General features: G+C 46.5%; 1 protein-coding gene across 1 annotated transcript; it reads right to left on the bottom strand.

Annotated features, from left to right (window-relative positions):
• Positions 1-1,076: 1,076 nt before the first annotated feature.
• On the bottom strand, positions 1,077-19,706 carry LOC308170483 (adenosine deaminase domain-containing protein 1-like; the record flags this gene model as incomplete). The annotated part of the gene is made up of 11 exons (XM_080545271.1): positions 1,077-1,190; positions 1,548-1,680; positions 2,544-2,781; positions 2,892-3,018; positions 5,631-6,117; positions 7,915-8,085; positions 10,567-10,690; positions 11,225-11,368; positions 14,526-14,699; positions 17,649-17,768; positions 19,616-19,706. The coding sequence occupies 11 exons, from the start codon at positions 19,704-19,706 to the stop codon at positions 1,077-1,079; spliced, it is 1,923 nt and encodes a 640-aa protein (XP_080401397.1).
• Between the last annotated feature and the right edge of the window lie 2,394 nt (positions 19,707-22,100).

Raw genomic sequence — 22,100 nt, 5'->3', positions numbered from 1 at the left:
ATCTACTACCCCCTAGCACCAGCACTGTGTCTCCTGAGACATCTACTACCCCCCAGCACTGTCTCCTGAGACATCTACTACCCCCCAGCACTGTGTCTCCTGAGACACCTGCTTCCCCCTCTACTGTGTCTCCTAAGATTCCTACTTCCCCCCCTTGTACCTTCAGGGTCAGGCACCTGCATACAGGTCCTCTGACCAGGGTTTGTTGGTTGTCCCCTGTGCCAGATTAAAAAACAAAGGTGATCGAGTATTCCAAACCGCGGCTCCCAAACTCTGGAATGCTCTGCCCTTGGAACTTAGATCAGCGGTCTCGGTCGAAGCTTTTAAAAAACAGCTCAAGACTGTCCTGTACAGACAGGCTAACCCCAAAAGCCTGTCTGCCTTTTTGTGTCTTGTTATTATTTGTTGTACACTCATTTGTTTCTTGTTTTTCTTTTCACTTGTTCACCTATTTACCTATCAAGTGTCTTTGGGTGTCTAGAAAAGCACTATATAAGTCTAATTTATTATTATTTATTTTAACCTGCTATTACTTGTCTAGCCTATGTAAAGCACTTGGTGACCGCTGGTCTGATAGGTGCTATAGAAATAAACTTTACTTACCGTTTCTCCAGTGTCAATAATAATATAGTGCTTCAGACCTTCACCCCCTCAGCCATTCCCCATCTCTATGTCAATAATAATATAGTGCTTCAGACCTTCACCCCCTCAGCCATTCCCCATCTCTACTCTCTGTATTCCTCATCTCTATTCTCTCTACTATGTGTGTTTTTATCCCACAAACTCTTTTAAATCTTGCTGCTGTGAGAAAGTAATTTCCCCTCTCACACACACACACACACACACACACACACACACACACACACACACACACACACACACTCTCTCTCTCTGTTCACCACAGTGTCAAAGCTTAAAGTAACAAGTCACTCATGTTGATTTCAAGATTTTCTCTTCAAAAAACAGAATTTATTTGAATTCAATCTCTTCACAGACAAACCAAAACACAAACCAAAACACTTTCAGAACCAAACAACAACAAAATAAAACCTCTCCTCTCCTCTCCTCTCCTCCTCTCATTGGCTGAACAGGTCAGTGAGGGGGGGTTTGACCGCCCAGGACCCGTAGCCCTGCCGGGCCAGGTACGACTTCATCACACGCTTGGCTTCCTGGTAGGACAACGCCATCATCTACACACACACACACATACACACACACACACACACACACACACACACACACACACACACACCACACACACACACACACACACACACACACACACACACACACACACACACGTTAGTTAGGCCATCCTCTACACACACAGGACAGGTGGTGAGGCTGGTGGAGGCAGAAATCGGAGGTTCATTGCTTCCCTGGTAGACAGAGCAGTGTGTGTTTGCAGTACCTTGGTCTGTCTGTAGGGGTGTTAGGTGCAGTACCTTGGCCTGTCTGTAGGGGTGTTAGGTGCAGTACCTTGGTCTGTCTGTAGGGGTGTTAGGTGCAGTACCTTGGCCTGTCTGTAGGGGTGTTAGGTGCAGTACCTTGGCCTGTCTGTAGGTGGCGGCCTCCAGCAGCTCGGGTCTCTGCGCCTCTCTGGCCGTCTGGTTGAAGCGGCTCAACATGGCCACCTTGCACAGCCGGCTGGCCAGACCAGGACCACTCTTAAAGGGAGACCTGGGGGAGGGGGGGGGCGTGAGAAACTTCTGGCTGTGATTGGTTAACTTGTCCCACGCGAAAATGTCTTGCGTCAGACATGCGTAACCGGACCAGGGAATGTTCAGGCTTCTGTTCACACCTAAGCCTGCCCTGTAAATTCCATGGAATACTCCCTCAAGGGTATAGACTCCCCCCTCCAGGGTAATGACTCCCCCCTCCAGGGTGTAATGACTCCCCCCTCCAGGGTGTAATGACTCCCCCCTCCAGGGTGTAATGACTCCCCCCTCCAGGGTGTAAGGACTCACCCCTCCAGGGTAGCAGTGTTTCCCCTAGGTTTGCTGCCTTGGGGGGGCGGCATGGACCCCCCCCCCCCCCAGGGGGTAAGGCCCTGCCACATACCAGCGTCATGTCCAGGGGGTGTACCAACTTGTACATTAAGCCGCCTCACGCTACGGAAACAGGAGATAGGCTCCTGCCCTATGGGCCATTAGGCTCCAGAACCATCGGTTCTCAAGGCTACTTACTTATGTGGTCTTGACTACCTGTCCACTTTCTCACCTGGTTCTTGCTGTCTCTCTCTCTGGTGTGCCGACACCATCCTGCTCTCTATCCTTCTCTCCCTCTTTTGCTGTCAACCAAAACGCAAACATAACAACCAGAGTATGTATAATCTAATAAGAGGTATAAATTGATCCATATAAAAATTTTTACCGGGTGAAAACACTGGGGTAGTATAGACTCCCCCCTCCAGGGTGTAATGACTCCCCCTTCCAGGGTGTAATGACTCACCCCTCCAGGGTGTAATGACTCACCCCTCCAGGGTGTAATGACTCACCCCTCCAGGGTGTAATGACTCACCCCTCCAGGGTGTAATGACTCACCCCTCCAGGGTCTTGCCCCCCAGGCCGTCCACCACCTCTGGGAAGAGGTCGTCTCCCTGGCTCCAGTTGAGGGCCAGGTGCGTGTCGGGGGTGGGGCAGCTCTCTGGTGCCGGCCCGGGGGCCAGGCTGATGCGGGGCTGGCAGAGGCAGTAGAACGCGGGCAGGAGGGGCGCTATGCCGTTCACACGCTGGGTCACGGCCATCTCCACCCCTCCCACGTCAGCACAGCTCACCTCACCTGGGGGGGGGGGAGACACCGGGGAGAGGGGGACACACCGGGGGGAGGGGAGACACCGGGGAGAGGGGGGGTTAGGGTTAAAGGTCACAGGGATAACAGGGTTCTGTTGCTGACCAGCACCAACGAGGGGCTGCTGGGGTACATGGGTCTGATGCTGGGGTACATGGGTCTAATGCTGGGGTACATGGGTCTGATGCTGGGGAACATGGGTCTGATGCTGGGGTACATGGTTCTGGGCTGAAGTGAAAGCCCTAGGAGGCGTGAAAGCCTAGGACAGGGGTCGGCAACCCAAAATGTTCAAAAAAACCGACAGTGCGCCTTATAATCCGGAGCGCCTTATATATGGATCAATTGGTTAATTGGTTGATCCATACTGGTTGTACATGGCGCTCAAGGCGCTCTGTCAAAATGTTTCAGTACGACTGGTAAACTACAAAGCCGCACCGCTTGCAGCATTACGGTAATCAGTAAACACCGGTACTGTGCTTACTCACAGTCCCACACCACTTGTGTGTGTATAAAGACCCCAAGTAAAGAAGACTAAACAGAGTTTCCGAGGGAACAAAGCGAGATGGCCACAGTTAGATCAGTTAGAGGACAAACTCCAACAGTGGGTTGTTGAACAGAGAGCAGCAAGTAGAAGCGTCTCTACAGTCACTATTCGAATGAAGGCAACAGTGCTAGCACGGGACATGAACATCGATGAATTTCGAGGCGGTCTTTCTTGGTGCTTTCAACTTGAAGTTTTAAAGTACCCACTCGATATAATAAACAACAGTTTAACGATCACTAAACACTTATAATGTGTGTATTGGATTCATTATTCTCGTTTGCCGGAGGCTACCGGTAAGGGAGGGTTGACTTGTAAACATACTTTCGTTTTAGCTCGTGTTCAAAAGTAAAAACTGTGTGTTCATCTAGTTATGTGTAGTTATGTGTTTTTAGCATGTCGATGTTCTCCCAGTATGTTGTCATGTTATTAAAATACAGTTTAGACCTTCGTAGCGATGTGTTTTGTTAGCAGCGTTCGTAGCTCAGTCAGTCGTTCAGTCACTTTTCTCCCATTCAGTGTTTGAGGTGAACCAACATTCAAATACGCCTGTTGTGTTCAATCTTTCTCTGATTTGAATGTATGACACATCATTTGAAAGCTTACAATCTGTAGTTTAAGTTTTTGTGTAAAAACCGAAAAACTGAAAAAAACTGAAAAAAATGCCAATTGAACAGATTTATTCATTATCCTATCTTAAGAAAACTAATGTAACACTCTCATCTGGGGACTTACACGGCAAATCAAATCAAAGATCGACAAATCCCTGATGACAGGGAGATGACGTATGACTGCTCTGATGAATCAACCCCTATTTCATTAATTTTCTCTATATAACGACGTCGATCATTGATCGGCAACAACAATAATAGTTTGCCTAACTGGCCATCGGATTTGGGCTCCTAATATCTAAAAAGCACTACGGTTTTCTTATTTTATCGGATTAAAGTAGCAAAGACCAAATTTCCATTGACCGCCAGTCAAACTTCCCCTCTTCTATCACCCAAAAAGGGGCGTGGACATGACGGGAGAGCAAAGTACCCGGATGCGTTCGAATTGCATAGAGTTTGAATTTTGTCAGCTGTAAAGCGGATGTGTTTCCTAGAACATGTAAATGCAATTGCGTATCACCGAATTGCATAGAGAGTTTGAATTTTGTCAGCTGTAAAGCTGATGTGTTTCCTAGAACATGTAAATGCAATTGCGTATCACCGAATTGCATAGAGAGTTTGAATTTTGTCAGCTGTAAAGCGGATGTGTTTACTAGAACATGTAAATGCAATTGCGAATCACATTATTGCATTACAATTTGAATATCGACTCAAATAACGCAGGCAAAAGTGGCAAATGAAGTGCTATATTTTTAAAATCATTTGCACATTAGAATGAACTTTAGAATTTTGTCAGCTACAAAGCAGCGCATGACTTTGGAAATTAAATGTCAAATGGCTTTGCATTATAATTTTAATATTGACAGCGAATGTGCACATCGGGTACATGAAAATGAAAATGAAAATCATTAGAATTGCATTTGAATTTGAATATTGTCTGAAAGAATGCATGCAAAAGTGGAACATGCAATTGCAATCTCATATTGCATTAGCATTTGAATTAAGTCAGCTATATGCTTCCATAATTCTGGTGCCTTTTAACAGGTGGGTTGATACTCTCTGGCTATACTAGCCTGAGAAAAAATATGGATAATTTGGTAATTTCATCCGGAGGAAGTGAGCAAGCCAAAAAATAGACAAATCTACTCTACAGACTGTAGACTACAGTACCAAATGAAAACTAGCCTCCCTCGTCCTCTTTTCACTATTTTAAGTTAAACGTAACCTAAACGTGAGCTAAAGACAAGCAGTTTTTTGCATTTAAAAGTAGGCCAATAGCGCTCACCGGGAAGCTCCCGTTCATCGATGTGCGTCGCCGATGTCCGTATATAAATCTAGCCACAAAGTTGTAGACAATGTGGATAGTTTCCTGCTTTGCCTGCCGCAGTACTTCGTCAATCCCTGTGGATATAGGTCTACTCTTGAAAAAACCCCGTCACATCCAGTCTCATGTTGGGTCCAGATAAAATGTATAATAACTAGTCATGTGCCAACATGTCCGAATCCTATTGGCCCTCGTACAACATTACAGCGTAAGCAGGGAGTTGTAAGTTCAAGGAGAGACCGCGGGAACATAAAAAATAATTAATTAATTAATTGTTAATTTCCATATAATTTGTGGTCAAAGCCACAGGGAGCCACTGAAGATGGGCAAAAGAGCCGCATAGGGGTCCGGAGCCGCAGGTTGCCGACCCCTGATCTAGGAGGTGTGAAGGCCCTAGGAGGTGTGAAGGCCCAGGTGTGAAGGCCCTAGGAGGTGTGAAGGCCCCAGGAGGTGTGAAGGCCCAGGTGTGAAGGCCCAGGTGTGAAGGCCCTAGGAGGTGTGAAGGCCCCAGGTGAGAAGGCCCCAGGTGTGAAAGCCCCAGGTGTGAAGGCCCAGGTGTGAAAGCCCCAGGTGTGACCTGCTCACCTATGAGGATGCTGCTGACGTAGACGGGCTCTATGAAGTGGCTCAGCAGCGCCCCCTGGAGGCCCAGGACCTGCCACTGCATGAGCTTGTCGCTGGCGGACATGCTGAGCAGCCGGGAAGCCTGCTGCAGGGGGGAGGAGGGGGTGGCGGGGGAGTCCTGGGTGGCGGGGGAGGAGCACAGGCTGAACACGCGGCCCCCCAGGACTACGTGCAGAGCCAGCTGGTTGCCCACCTCCCAGGCAGCCACGGACAGGGGCCCCAGACGCCTGGGGGGGAGAGAAGGGTTGTTAGAGAGGGACAGGGGGGAGGGGGAGAAGGGTTGTAGAGGTGTTGTATAGGTGTTGTAGAGGTGATAGAGGTGTTGTAGAGGTGTTGTATAGGTGTTGTATAGGTGCTGTATAGGTGTTATACACCTCGTTCCAAATTCTTATGCAAATTGCAAGTGTAAGTGCAAGTGTCAAACATTTAATTTAGTTTTTTTCAATTTAACTCATGGATGGTATTGTGTCTCAGGGCTCTTTGGATCATTGAAATCAATCTCAGACACCTGTGATAATTAGTTTGCCAGGTGAGCCCAATCAAAGGAAAACTACTTAAGGAGGACGTTCCACATTATTAAGCAGGCCGCAGGTTTCAAGCAATATGGGAAAGAAAAAGGCTCTCTCTGCTGCCGAAAAGCGTCAAATAGTGCAATACCTTGGACAAGGTATGAAAACATTAGATATTTCACGAAAACTTAAGCGTGATCATCGTACTGTGAAGAGATTTGTGGCTGAATCAGAGCACAGACGGGTTCGTGCAGATAAAGGCATAAAGAGGAAGGTTTCTGCCAGACAAATTCATCTGATTAGGAGAGCAGCCTCTAAAATGCCATTACAAAGCAGCAAACAGGTATTTGAAGCCACTGGTGCCTCTGGAGTCCCGCGAACCTCAAGGTGTAGGATCCTCCAGAGGTTTGCAGTTGTGCGTAAACCTACTATTCGGCCACCCCTAACCAATGCTCACAAGCAGAAACGGTTGCAGTGGGCTCAGAAATACATGAAGACTAATTTCCAAACAGTCTTGTTTACTGATGAGTGCCGTGCAACCCTGGATGGTCCAGATGGATGGAGTAGTGGATGGTTGGTGGATGGCCACCATGTCCCAACAAGGCTGCGACGTCAGCAAGGAGGTGGCAGAGTCATGTTTTGGGCCGGAATCACAGGGAGAGAGCTGGTAGGCCCTTTTAAGGTCCCTGAAGGTGTGAAAATGACCTCGGCAAAGTACAGTATGTAGAGTTTCTGACTGACCACTTTCTTCCGTGGTCAAAAAGAAGAACAAAAGAAGAACCGTGCCTTCCGTAGCAAAATCATCTTCATGCATGACAATGCACCATCTCATGCTGCAAAGAATACCTCTGTGTCATTGGCTGCTATAGGCATAAAAGGAGAGAAACTCATGGTGTGGCCCCCATCTTCCCCTGACCTCAACCCTATTGAGAACCTTTGGAGTATCCTCAAGCAAAATATCTATGAGGGTGGGAGGCAGTTCACATCAAAACAGCAGCTCTGGGAGGCTATTCTGACATCCTGCAAAGAAATTCAAGCAGAAACTCTCCAAAAACTCACAAGTTCAATGGATGCAAGAATTGTGAAGGTGATAAGAAGGGGTCCTATGTTAACATGTAACTTGGCCTGTTAAGATGTTTTTGTTTGAAATAGCTTTTGATTTCAGTAAATATGACCTCCTAATACTGCAAATTCATCAAATTACCATTTTTAGTTCTTTACAACCTATAAAATGTTTTGAAACTCTGTTGTGCATAATCATTTGGAACAGTGCATTTTGAGTTTTTTTTATAAAAAAAAAAAAAATACTGTTATCATTGGGAGGTTTGTTCATTAAAATTTGAATTATACTCTAACGGTTGATGACTTGAAAATTATACTGATTGTCCATTTGCATCGACTATTTAGGAAAATCAGAGAAAAATATAATTTGCATAATAATTTGGAACGCAGTGTAGAGGTGTTATAGAGGTGTTGTATAGGTGTTGTATAGGTGTTATAGAGGTGTTATAGTACAGGTTAGCGGGGGTTTTGGCAGCCCCAGCAGGCCTCTGGCTGAGGTAGAGGTGCAGGGTGTTCCCGGCCTTCAGGCCCAGCAGCCCGCTGGTCTGGTCCAGCTGGAAGATCGACTTCCCCTCCAGACCCTGGTTCCTGCTGAAGAACAGCCACACCTGCCTGTACAGGTACCTACACACACACACACACACACACACACACACACACACACACACACAGGTAGTAGTCTATGCAGAGGAGGAGGCAGGGCTGAAGGAACATTCTGAGGAACAGGAAAAAGCACACCACCCTCCTGGCAGCATTCTGACAACCCTACCTGTCTGTCTGCCTACCTGTCTGTCTGTCTGCCTACCTGCCTATCTGTCTGCCTACCTGTCTGTCTGTCTGCCTACCTGTCTCTCTGCCGGCCTACCTGTCTACCTGCCTGTCTGTCTACCTGTCTGTCTGTCTGCTTGCCTACCTGTCTGTCTGCCTATCTGCCTGTCTGTCTGTCTACCTGTCTGCCTACCTGTCTGTCTGCCTATCTACCTGCCTGCCTGTCTGTCTACCTGTCTGTCTGCCTGTCTGTCTACCTGTCTGCCTGCCTACCTTGACATTGCATCTACCTAGCTACATTGACAAGGCAGCTACATTGACAAGGCAGCTACATTGACAAGGCAGCTACATTGACAAGGAAGCTACATTGACAAGGCAGCTATATTGGCAGAACTGGCTTGAGTAACGTGTCGGTTTCTTTCACTACAGACTTCACATTTCCACAAGCCAACTTCGTGCTCAGGAAGGTTGGCACTTTCGTGGGCAGTGGAGTTAATAAAGCTCACGCAACAACATTACAACTTCTGATACGAGCTACACCGCCTCATAGACAAGCTACGCCGCCTCAGACAAGCTACGCCGCCTCATAGGCAAGCTACGCCGCCTCATAGACAAGCTACGCCGCCTCATAGGCAAGCTACGCCGCCTCATAGACAAGCTACGCCGCCTCATAGACAAGCTACGCCGCGTCATAGACAAGCTACGCCGCCTCATAGACAAGCTACGCCGCCTCATAGACAAGCCACTCCACCTCATAGACAAGCTACGCCGCCTCATAGACAAGCTACTCCACCTCATAAACAAGCTACGCGGCCTCATAGACAAGCTACGCCGCCTCATAGGCAAGCTACTCCACCTCATAGGCAAGCTACGCCGCCTCATAGACAAGCTACTCCGCCTCATAGACAAGCTACGCCGCCTCATAGACAAGCTACTCCGCCTCATAGACAAGCTACTCTGCCTCATAAACAAGCTACGCCGCCTCATAGACAAGCTACGCCGCCTCATAGACAAGCTACTCCGCCTCATAGACAAGCTACGCCGCCTCATAGACAAGCTACTCCGCCTCATAGACAAGCTACTCCGCCTCATAGACAAGCTACTCCGCCTCATAGACAAGCTACTCCGCCTCATAGACAAGCTACGCGGCCTCATAGACAAGCTACGCGGCCTCATAGACAAGCTACGCGGCCTCATAGACAAGCTACGCCGCCTCATAGACAAGCTACTCCGCCTCATAGACAAGCTACTCCACCTCATAGACAAGCTACTCCGCCTCATAAACAAGCTACGCCGCCTCATAGACAAGCTACGCCGCCTCATAGACAAGCTACTCCACCTCATAGACAAGCTACGCGGCCTCATAGACAAGCTACTCCGCCTCATAGACAAGCTACGCCGCCTCATAGACAAGCTACGCCGCGTCATAGACAAGCTACTCCGCCTCATAGACAAGCTACTCCGCCTCATAGACAAGCTACTCCGCCTCATAAACAAGCTACGCGGCCTCATAGACAAGCTACGCCGCCTCATAGACAAGCTACTCCGCCTCATAGACAAGCTACTCCGCCTCATAGACAAGCTACTCCGCCTCATAAACAAGCTACGCGGCCTCATAGACAAGCTACGCCGCCTCATAGACAAGCTACGCCGCGTCATAGACAAGCTACTCCGCCTCATAGACAAGCTACGCCGCCTCATAGACAAGCTACTCCGCCTCATAAACAAGCTACGCGGCCTCATAGACAAGCTACTCCACCTCATAGACAAGCTACTCCACCTCATAGACAAGCTACGCCGCCTCATAGACAAGCTACTCCGCCTCATAGACAAGCTACTCCACCTCATAGACAAGCTACTCCACCTCATAGACAAGCTACTCCACCTCATAGACAAGCTACTCCACCTCATAGACAAGCTACGCCGCCTCATAGACAAGCTACTCCACCTCATAGACAAGCTACGCCGCCTCATAGACAAGCTACTCCACCTCATAGACAAGCTACTCCACCTCATAGACAAGCTACTCCACCTCATAGACAAGCTACTCCACCTCATAGACAAGCTACTCCACCTCATAGACAAGGAGAATGAGGTGCGGCTCGGTAAAACATTTATGACTCTTCCGATCGGATGACTGAAGGAGGAATTAATTTTTTGTGGATATGAATACATATTAATACATACTGATTCATTTATTTTTCTCTTTGTTTTGACTGCAGGAGGAAGTCAACTTGTCCGAACATAAAATTTACTTTAGCTGTTCTGAGAACTAACGTTAGTTACTGCAGACTACCCCCCCCCCCCCCCCCATCTCATCAGACCCCCCCCCCCAACCTCATCAGGGACCTCCTGGCGGTGACGACAGCGTTGGAGTCGTGGAGGAGGCGTCCATCGGCCGCAGGGCTCTCCCTGCTGTTGCTGCTCCCGGTCCCCATGGCAACCACCTCGCACCCCGAGGCTGGAGGAGGAGGGGGGAGGTCAGACAGTCTGGAGGAGGAGGGGGTCTGCCATGTCAGTCTCTAGGAGGGTTACTACCAGGGTGTGTGTAGGAGGGTTACTACCAGGGTGTGTGTAGGAGGGTTACTACCAGGGTGTGTGTAGGAGGGTTACTACCAGGGTGTGTGTAGGAGGGTTACTACCAGGGTGTGTGTAGCAGGGTTACTACCAGGGTGTGTGTAGCAGGGTTACTACCAGGGTGTGTGTAGGAGGGTTACTACCAGGGTGTGTGTAGGAGGGTTACTACCAGGGTGTGTGTAGGAGGGTTACTACCAGGGTGTGTGTAGGAGGGTTACTACCAGGGTGTGTGTAGCAGGGTTACTACCAGGGTGTGTGTAGCAGGGTTACTACCAGGGTGTGTGTAGGAGGGTTACTACCAGGGTGTGTGTAGGAGATTTACTACCAGGGTGTGTGTGTGACGTAGAAAGTAGCCCCTCTCCTTCCCCCCCCTCCTCTCCCCTCCCCTCTCCCTCTCCCTCCCTCTCCGCCCACTCACGTGACTGGGAGACGAAGGCTGCCACCGTGGCTCCGCAGCCAGAGAACTGAGGGCATCCCTGGATGAGCCTGGCCAGCTGCTCCCTGACGGCCTTGGATACCTGGGACACCTGGGACCCCTGGTCGTCCATGGGGGCCTGGTGCTCTACAGCGCCACACGCAGGACAGGAGGGGGTCAGCAGCAGAACACACAACTAAAGGTCTTTGCACACTGATGCGGTTTTTTTCATATGCATATTTTTTAAATCGGTCATCCGAAAAAAAAGCGTTATGCACAGAGACAGACAGAGAGAGACAGACAGAGAGACAGAGACAGACAGGCAGGCAGGCAGAAAGACAGGCAGGCAGACAGAGACAGACAGAGACAGACAGACAGGCAGGCACAGACAGACAGGCAGACAGAAAGACAGGGACAGACAGACAGATACAGACAGGCAGAGACAGACAGGCAGGCAGAGACAGGCAGGCAGGCAGACAGACAGGCAGAGACAGACAGACAGGCCTACAGACAGACAGACAGATAGACAGACAGAGACTGACAGACAAACAGAGACAGGCAGGCAGACAGACAGACAGACAAGCAGAGACAGACAGACAGGCCTACAGACAGACAGACAGATAGACAGACAGAGACAGTCAGGCAGACAGGCAGACAGAGACGCACAGACAGACAGGCAGGCAGGCAGAAAGACAGGGACAGACAGACAGAGACAGACAGGCAGAGACAGACAGACAGGCAGAGACAGGCAGGCAGAGACAGACAGACAGAGACAGACAGACAGGCAGGCAGAGACAGACAGACAGACAGAGACAGGCAGAGACAGACAGACAGGCAGAGACAGGCAGGCAGAGACAGACAGACAGAGACAGACAGACAGGCAGAGACAGACAGACAGGCCTACAGACAGACAAACAGAGAAAGACAGGCAGGCAGACAGAGACAGGCAGACAGAGACAAACAGACAGGCAGGCACAGACAGACAGGCAGAAAGACAGGGACAGACAGAGACAGACAGGCAGACAGACAGAGACAGACAGAGACAGACAGGCAGAGACAGACAGACAGGCAGAGACAGACAGACAAACAGAGGCAGGCAGGCAGACAGACAGACAGACAAGCAGAGACAGACAGTCAGGCAGACAGAGACAGACAGACAGAGACAGACTTGCCATAGAGGGGTCTTCTAGAGTTGACGTCTGAGTCTGGGGACGGCCTCTCACTGACGGGGAGGGGAGGAGGCCCTGACACACACACACACACACACACACACCTCACTGTTAGGGCTTTCACACCGGCAAAGAACCGTGCCGGTTCGCGTTCGCGTTCGGAAACCTCCGAATGTTGGCGCTGTGTGGCGAACAATACACTGGTATGAACGCGGGCTCGTTCGCCAGACAGCGCCAACGTTCGGAGGTTTCCAAACGCGAACGCGAACCGGCGTTCGGAACTGCCGGTGTGAAAGCCCTATGTTAGTAACAGAACCACACACACCTCAAGCTGAACCGTAAGGAGACTGAGCTCCTCTTCCTGCCTGGGACAGCTGCCCTCTCCAGGCCTCTCCAGTGTTTCCTCTATATGCATTGATTCGTGGCGGGCCGCCACAAATACATTTTCTCCGCCACCAATTGATTCAGTCCACTTTGATTCAGGCTGCGCAACACATTTCGTTCCGATTTAGGGAGTAGTAAGTTACAATATGTAATGTTGCAATTAACCTGTGTTTGCACTGCAATCAAGACTGAATTGCTCTCAACACGCGCGCGAGGCGACGCGCTTGCAAAACAGTTTTGTGATTGGCCCGAATTTAGCGGGACATTTGGATTTCTGGATATCCCTCTCCTCTCTCTCTTCGCCGGTCCCTTTAATCCCTTATCCTAATCGAAAACGGAACATCATCAGCGACGACTGTGGGTTATTGCATTTACTGCTGTTCTCTGGTTCATGTTCTTATACCAGTGCTCAGTATACAAGTACCGTATTTTAAATGAACATTCGTAATGTAGTCTCTGATGTTCATGTTCAACTAAATCAGCCTATTTTGTGAAACAAATAATGTTCCCGCAAATGGGCTAACCGAGCAGCCTCGCACCTAACGCTAGCTTCCAACTATTCATAGCATAAACGTTGGTAAATGTGATAAACACACAGTATTGGCAGGGGAAAAGAAGGGGAGTTGAATTTTTATTGACAACGGATTTACATGCTGGAAAAACACGCAGCTAAAATTCAGGGAACATTTGGACAATAAGAGACACAAGGTAGCTGTGGTCTATGGTCTAATTACAGGGCAATATGCGCGGGAGAAAAATAATCTATTGCCTCTAAAATCATCACGAACAGAACGGCGGAGGTACGGGTAAGCAGGGCTCATGTCGGTGTCATCAAAGGTAAGAATTGGTTTTCTTTAACTCAGCTGATGCATTACCTTGCTGTTGTTGTTTACCGAATGCTCCATCTGACTGTCACACTGTGATTTTACTTGTGTAAACAGTTAATGAGTAACGTTAGCCGTTTCTTTGCGTGTACTCTCATGTAGGCCTACTTCGTATTGATGAGCTGATGATCTTTCATTGTGTGTGTGTGTGTATGTACCGTATTTTCCGGACTATAAGTCGCATCAGTCAAAAAATGTGTCATGAAGAGGAAAAAAACATATATAAGTCGCATTTTTTACATGTTTTAAATTTAACACAAAATCCAAGACCAAGAACAGACATTTAATCTGGAAAGGCAAGTTATTCAACTACACAATAGCACACAGAACAACAGGCTGAATAGGTGTCCGGTATGTTAACATAACACATTAACAGTTATTCAGCTACACAATAGCATAAAGAACATACCTGGGATGAACATAACAAGCCAGCGAGTCCAACAAGCAAGTTACCGATAAACAAGTTCACCAAGCTCCCGTTAATGTTTCAGTTCATTTCTTCAGTGGTACAGGAGCATCATATATGATTATCTGATTATCTGATTATCTCTCGTGTATTTCATATTCGATGAGCTGATGATTTTTCTGTGTGTGTGTGTGTGTGTCTTGGGCGTATCTGTCAGTCACATGTATATTATACGGTAATCTATTTTCAGTGCTGTATGCGCGTTCCGCATGTTCCGCTGCAGCTGTAGGATATCTTGGTATTTGATCACCTACTATATAAAATCACCTGCTCGGCTTTAATGACTTAACCGCTATTTTCTTTTTCTTTTTGATGTTGCCACCCTCTAGATTTTGTTGATTTTATTTCAGGGGGGGGGGGGTACTGACCTGGGGTGTCCAGGGGGGGGGGGGGGTACTGACCTGGGGTGTCCAGGGGGGGGGTCAGCAGGGTGTCCTCCAGGCTGGGCAGCAGGGCGTCCAGGGCCAGCTGAGCAGCCTTGTAGCGGGCATCCTTCTTGGTGACACCCATACCCACCTGGTACTGGTGACCATCCACCACCACACAGAACGCAAAGTAAAGCCCTGGGAGAGTACCTGGGGGGGGGGGGGGGGGGAGGAGAGAGAGAGGGAGAGAGAGAAACAGAGAGAGAGAAAGTCAGACGTTAAGGTTTTTTCCTACTTGCCATCTTACCATCTACATTTTTACTTGCCCTGCCTACCGTTGCCGGCTGTGCGGCGCATAGATTTCTCTCACAACATACTTCTAAGATCCGTTGCCTGTTGATTGTGTGTACATCGCTACAGAAGACACGTTTCTTAAAAAACTGTGTTCATATATTCAGGGTATATACAGGAATCTTATACAGGAAGCTGTAACCGTTTACATCAGTGACACCTTTAACTTAACAGTTTTAGTTTGCAATAGACTACTAGACCACTATCATACAACAGAATTTCCGGTTCATCTTTGTTTTTTAATAAAACTAATAAATTCACGAACTTTTACTAAAAGTTTTTAGGACTCAAACTCTTTGGACAGAGTCTAATTCAGAAAAATACATACAAAATTCAAGACCTCATAAAACCGTGATAAGACTTTTTAATACTTATTAAGGGTCTTGATTTTCCCAAAATTGATTCATCAACTTTTAATACTTTTCAAGACACCGCGGATCCCCTGATATTACATACATCAAGACACCGTGGACACCCTGATATTACATCAATCATTATATTTGATTGTAGATGAGAATTGGTTCCAACTATTAACTTATTTGTAGCATGGATGGGTAAAAGCAATATGTCAGAAATGTAACCTGTCAATCTGTAGTCATTTCAGATCAGTGAAATGATAAGTGCTATTTCAGAGTATTCAGGCAGGGCCAATTACACCCTCCATGCCTCTCTGTACAGGTGAGCCACATGTTTAATGCCGGGTCACAGTTCACGGGTGGGTAACTCATGATACAATAACCTTACAATATTTTGTGCCCCGATACCGATGGTATCACGATACAGCGATTCTGCGATATTCGATACATTGTAAGACAAGTCATCAACGATACATCACGATATCTGTGTTAACTGAAGAAAAAATACCATTATAAAGACAAAAAGCAGGAATTATGTTTTTTATTCATTCACTTTGTTGTTGCTGGTTGTGAACAATGAAACAAACACTAAATTAGGCCTAGCCGACATCTTTCATCCTCGTCTCTAACATACACATACACTGACTGCCACTTGTCCATGTGTGACAGCCATCATACAAAATAAAGTGCCAAAAGGCCGAACTGCCCAGAAAGCTGGAGTTAAAATGTTTAAGGAAGGACTATAGATATCTATTGTATTTATGTGAAGACTGATGTACATGTCCTATTTAGAAAAGAGGCTACAGAGCAGCCAGCAGTATCATTATGCTATACATACTGATAATATTAAACTATGCATTTTACTTATTAAAATATATTTTCTGTTGTCTCATTAATCGGAAGAGTAGCTTCATCATATAATTACCAAATTACCATATAATAAACCAATGGAACATTTACCTACAACTTCAAGTGGGATACCATAGAACTTACAGCAAGATATGAATAACATATGCACGATTCCATGACCCCACTTGAGACAAAGAAACGTTAACACATTGGTAGCACTATCTGGCACAGTGGTAGCACTATCTGGCACAGAGCACAAAGTATCAATGGGCGCGTTATTATTCAGTGGCAGTGACATGCAGGTCCTCTACCATTTAGAATCCACAACGTGGATACGGGGGATACACACCCGTGGACTATTTCACCTTAGTGGCACAAATTAAACGCTATAAATAGACTAAATTGAACTAAAATGATGGACACCGACTGAATAACTGAAGGGGGAAGACAGGTCTCAAATGTGGAACAATTATAACATTTAATACATACAGATAAAACATACACAAATATATAACATTGATATCCCTAAACTCAAACCAGCGTGACCACAGCTTACGGCCCACCAGAAGCACCTCTCGTGGCGACCTTATAGTTCCATTCAGGAAAAGCACCTTCAGTAAACAATCCTTCTCAGTGATGGCAATAGAAAACTGGAACTCACTACCCAACCAACTCAAAGACATACTTACTTACTCCACCTTCACAACACACATGAAAGCCTGGCTGACACAGAACTATACTTGTCCTCATTAATCCCTCTCTGTGCTGCCTCCCCATAATGCCTTTTTTGTATGTTTTGGTTTGTTTAATGTATTGCTGTTTGTAAGTGCTTAATGTTGTGTGGCCTGTAATTGTCCTGTGGCTTCTATGTGCTTGAAATGTCGCTGCTCCCATAAGTGTGTATGTTGTGTGGTTTGTAAACATGCTCTGGCTTGTGTGAGCTTCTACGTGTTTGCTATGACTCCATGTGTCCCTGTCCCCTATGCGCTGTTAGTGTTTGTTGTAGCCCCTTCAATCACCTCAGCTTGCTTACTTGTGTTTTTTGTCAAGTGTGATGTTGGGGTACCTTGTCTCAGTCACGTGTTCTTAGAATATTTAAATGTTTTATTTTAACTAATGACGTTACTTTTCAGGATGCCATGTTGCAACTGGCCGGGGACTTCAGCTGAAAATTAGCCGGCTAACGCTGCCTTTTTTACTGTATTTTATATGGTTCATGTATTTGGATTGTCCTCGATATAATAAACTAATAAACTAAACTAAATCTGGCAACCGCTTATTACCGCTGTTTGTTCATCGCATAGGCTAGCCTAAACATTAATAATAAAATAAAAGAAATAGCCTATATATTCGTCTTTTTTAATATAGAAGGAATCAGAATATGGGACAATTTAATTTTAGCAAATTGTATTCAAATTGTGTTTAGAGGGAATTATTTTCACCGGACATTATGACCGAAGAGGTTTAAATATGTCGGACATCAACAGATTTTACCGGACAAAGACCGGTAATTACCGGTTAACGGAAACCCAGACACACACACACACACACACATCTCCCATCACTGCTCTGTGTGTGTGTGTGTGTGTGTGTGTGTGTGTACCTGTGGTCTCCTTCAGGTCCAGCTGCAGCTGCAGCACCCGGGCCAGCTGGTAGAGAGCCGACACAGGATGGGTCTCCCCCCTCCTGTACCTGCCAATCAACTCCTGGAGGAGGGGTGGCGCTGGGACAAGGACACACAGAGACATGTTAAGACACGCAGGGACACCAACGGAACCCCCCGCAGTCTCATATAACTAGACCTATCTCCACACTTCGCTTCGCTGTGCCAGCACTGGAGAATAATACAAGATTGTGCGCGAGTGTGTGCGCGCGAGAGTTTTTGCAGGGTGAGATGTCTGCAGATGAAAGTAAGCAAGTTGAAACGTTAGCAAATATAATTGCTGAGTGTTCTGACAGAGAAAGTTGGTTAAAATTGGTTGTTATTATTGTGACTAGAAAGTGTCTGACTATAGTTTCATGGTGTAAATAGTGTCAAACAACTAGCAAGCTGGCTAGCTCAGAGGTGATGAGATGAGCTAGTCTGCTGCACACTTGCCAGCTAAAGAACTAACTGGATAGGGCTGCAACTAACGATTATTTTGATAATCGATTAATCTGCCGATTATTTTTTCGATTAATCGAATAAAAATGAAAAAAAAGTATTTATTTTGCCAATTTTATTTTAGGTTGTCTAAATCAGCCAGGCCTATACATATACATGTGCAAAATGAATAAGTATTAATAAAAAATAAAAAATAATATAAATAAAAAAGGCTTTGCTACATCAAATAGGTTTAACAACAGGCCATGGACTATGGCAGTAGATTGTTTCAATAAAGTAGTTGAACTCTAGCTCAATACATGCATTGTTTTAGGTAATAACTTTGTTTAATGTAAAGGTCAGTAACCCAAAGTGCAATATAGGCTACAGACAAGACACTAATGTTTTTATATAACAGATATGCTCCAAAACAATGCAATGTGACCTCTCACTCCATATAATAGGTTAGGCTACAGTCAGTGCCTCACTCTAACTCACGGGTAGTTTGGTAGGCTACCACTAGCTAGCCTTTAGCTCATCACCTCTGCTCTACCACTGACTTTAGCCAGCTAGCTAAATACACTTGTCATGCAATATTGAATTCATGAATGCGAGCAAACACTCACTGGCTATCACATTACATTACAGTCATTTAGCTGACGCTTCGCCAGAACTCACAAGTGCATCTCCTTACTAATACAAGTGACTATGAGCATACTCCGGTGCTGAAGGCATAGAATGCGAATAGCAAGCTAAAAATACAATAGGTCATTAAGAGGGAGAATCTATTAGATAAACGAGAAGAACTAACTTAGGCCTACAGCTGTGCCAGTGAAACGAATGATCCTCACTTCAAAACGCAACATATGGCATGGGTACAGCCAACGTTAAACTCGTATACCTTGGACGATTTTGGTCGAGTCGTTTTCTCCGCCTCCGCGCCGGCTCCGCAAGACAGCGTGGCGTGCGTCAACAGGAAGTAGGTTTGTTATGGAACAAGACCCGACGAATCGATAATGGAATTTGTCACCAACGAATTTCATTATCGATTTTTTGCGATTTCATAGATTCGTTGTTGCAGCCCTATAACTGGATGCACTTTATTATTTTACTTAAAGTAGATATACAATCTTTCTTATTCTGCTAGAATTGGGCTTTATGGTAATACCATAATGGCATATTTACAGTACATGGACAGTGGATTGAAGCATTGGAAATGTCCGTTTTCTTTTAATAGTTGGACATACAATTGTTTTCAGGTGAGAGTCAAAATGACATTATCTGACTGCATTGCCCACAGCAATCCAATATTCAATTTTAATTATGTTATGAATTGATATGGATACATTTATACCTCTTATTAGATTATACATACTCTGGTTGTTATGTTTGCCTTTTGGTTGACAGCAAAAGAGGGAGAGAGGAGGATAGAGAGGGAAAGAAGGAGAGAAAACACATGTGACTGGTTGTCAGACATGTTGGCTTACCCGTCCTGAGGCTGGTGCTGCCTCCAGAGAGGCTGGGGGGGGCAGGGCGGCCCTGGGTGAAGCTAGCCCTCTGGGAGCCGCGGGCCGACATCTGGGAAACTGTCAAAACTGTCAACCAATAACCTCCACTAACTAGGTAACTAGGCCAGACCAGGGAGGTAACTAGGTAACTAGGCCAGACCAGGGAGGTAACTAGGTAACTAGGCCAGACCAGTGAGGTAACTAGGTAACTAGGCCAGACCAGTGAGGTAACTAGGCCAGACCAGGGAGGTAACTAGTAGATGTTGTTACACACTCATAACATACAGTAATGTTAAATAACTGTTGTTACACACTCATAACATAGTCATGTTACATAACTGTTGTTACACACTCATAACATAGTCATGTTACATAACTGTTGTTACACACTCATAACATAGTAATGTTACATAACTGTTGTTACACACTCATAACATAGTCATGTTACATAACTGTTGTTACACACTCATAACATAGTCATGTTACATAACTGTTGTTACACACTCATAACATAGTCATGTTACATAACTGTTGTTACACACTCATAACATAGTCATGTTACATAACTGTTGTTACACACTCATAACATAATGTTATATAACTGCCATATATATTGAAAGCTGGGTTTCCGTTAACCGGTAATTACCGGTCTTTGCCCGATAAAATCTGTTGAAGTCCGACATATTTAAACCTCTTCGGTCATAATGTCCGGTGAAAATAATTCCCTTTAAGCACAATTTGAATACAATTTGCTAAAATTAATGTCACATATTCTGATTCCTTCTACATTAAAAAAGACGAATATATAGGCTATATTTTTTCTTTTATTATTAATGTGTAGACTAGCCTACGCGATGAACAAACAGCGGCAGGGTTGCCAGATGGGACTAGTCCGCTAACCGCTAAACCCAGTAGCCCATTCGGCGGTAACCCGCCCCATCTGGCAACCCTGTCTCTCAACGGCGCGAGTAGTTGTGAGGGAGAAATTCGTCAGTTAATTTAGTTTGCTCTAGTCTAAACAAAACCACTGCAGTGACCGGAGTCAAGGTTATTGTTCTGCGTGTTTTGGATGTGCTAGAGCACAGTGAATGACCACCGAGGGCCGTGAGATGCGGCTAGTAAAGGACGCTAGCCATCTCAACCCCGTTCATTGATTGAGCCTGCCGTGCCCGTTCCAGCCCTGAGTCGGGAGATTCAGAGTACAACATCCCCCTGGCTACCTCTTCTACTCCCCCTGGCTACCTCTTCTACTCCCCCTGGCTGCCTCTTCTACTCCCCCTGGCGACCTCTTCTACTCCCCCTGGCGACCTCTTCTACTCCCCCTGGCTACCTCTTCTACTCCCCCTGGCTACCTCTTCTACTCCCCCTGGCTACCTCTTCTACTCCCCCTGGCTACCTCTTCTACTCCCCCTGGCTACCTCTTCTACTCCCCCTGGCTACCTCTTCTACTCCCCCTGGCTACCTCTTCTACTCCCCCTGGCGACCTCTTCTACTCCCCCTGGCGACCTCTTCTACTCCCCCTGGCGACCTCTTCTACTCCCCCTGGCTACCTCTTCTACTCCCCCTGGCGACCTCTTCTACTCCCCCTGGCTACCTCTTCTACTCCCCCTGGCTACCTCTTCTACTCCCCCTGGCGACCTCTTCTACTCCCCCTGGCGACCTCTTCTACTCCCCCTGGCGACCTCTTCTACTCCCCCTGGCGACCTCTTCTACTCCCCCTGGCTACCTCTTCTACTCCCCCTGGCGACCTCTTCTACTCCCCCTGGCGACCTCTTCTACTCCCCCTGGCGACCTCTTCTACTCCCCCTGGCTACCTCTTCTACTCCCCCTGGCTACCTCTTCTACTCCCCCTGGCTACCTCTTCTACTCCGGGAGTTTCCATTGAACTTTCCTCCTCTACATTCGGCCATCTCCACGTGCGCTACTATCGACAACCTGGGCTACTGGTACCATTAGATTAGGATTGATTAGATTAGGTTGACAATACCACACTACATTTGAGTTTAGGGATATCAATGTTATATATTTGTGTATGTTTTATCTTTATGTATTAAATGTTATAATTGTTCCACATTTGAGACCTGTCTTCCCCCCACTCAGTTATTCAGTCGGTGTCCATCATTTTAGTTCAATTTAGTCTATCTATAGTGTTAGAGTTTAATTTGTGCCACTAAATTGAAATAGTCCATGATACATCCTCATTCTCATACTCCCGAGTCCGAGTAAGTATGATTTGACAGGCAGCTAGACTTAATGCCTTCCCTATCAGCGAGACGTGGTTATAGAAATGACGTTGTTTTATTGATAAAAAGGGTAAAACTGGAAAGAGAAAATAGAAAACTTACATTACTGTCGTGAAACTATTTAACACACTTCAGTTAACGTAATGTGGAGTCCGTTCATTGATCGATCGATGCAGTCCGTTCAAATAGCCATCAAAAGCTAAACTAGGCATACTTAAAAT

This window comes from Nansenia antarctica (assembly GCF_963989245.1).
Source record: "Nansenia antarctica genome assembly, chromosome: 14".
Lineage (NCBI taxonomy): Eukaryota > Metazoa > Chordata > Actinopteri > Argentiniformes > Microstomatidae > Nansenia > Nansenia antarctica.
Note: the sequence above shows the minus strand (reverse complement) of the source record. Positions and strands in the feature narration are given on the sequence as shown.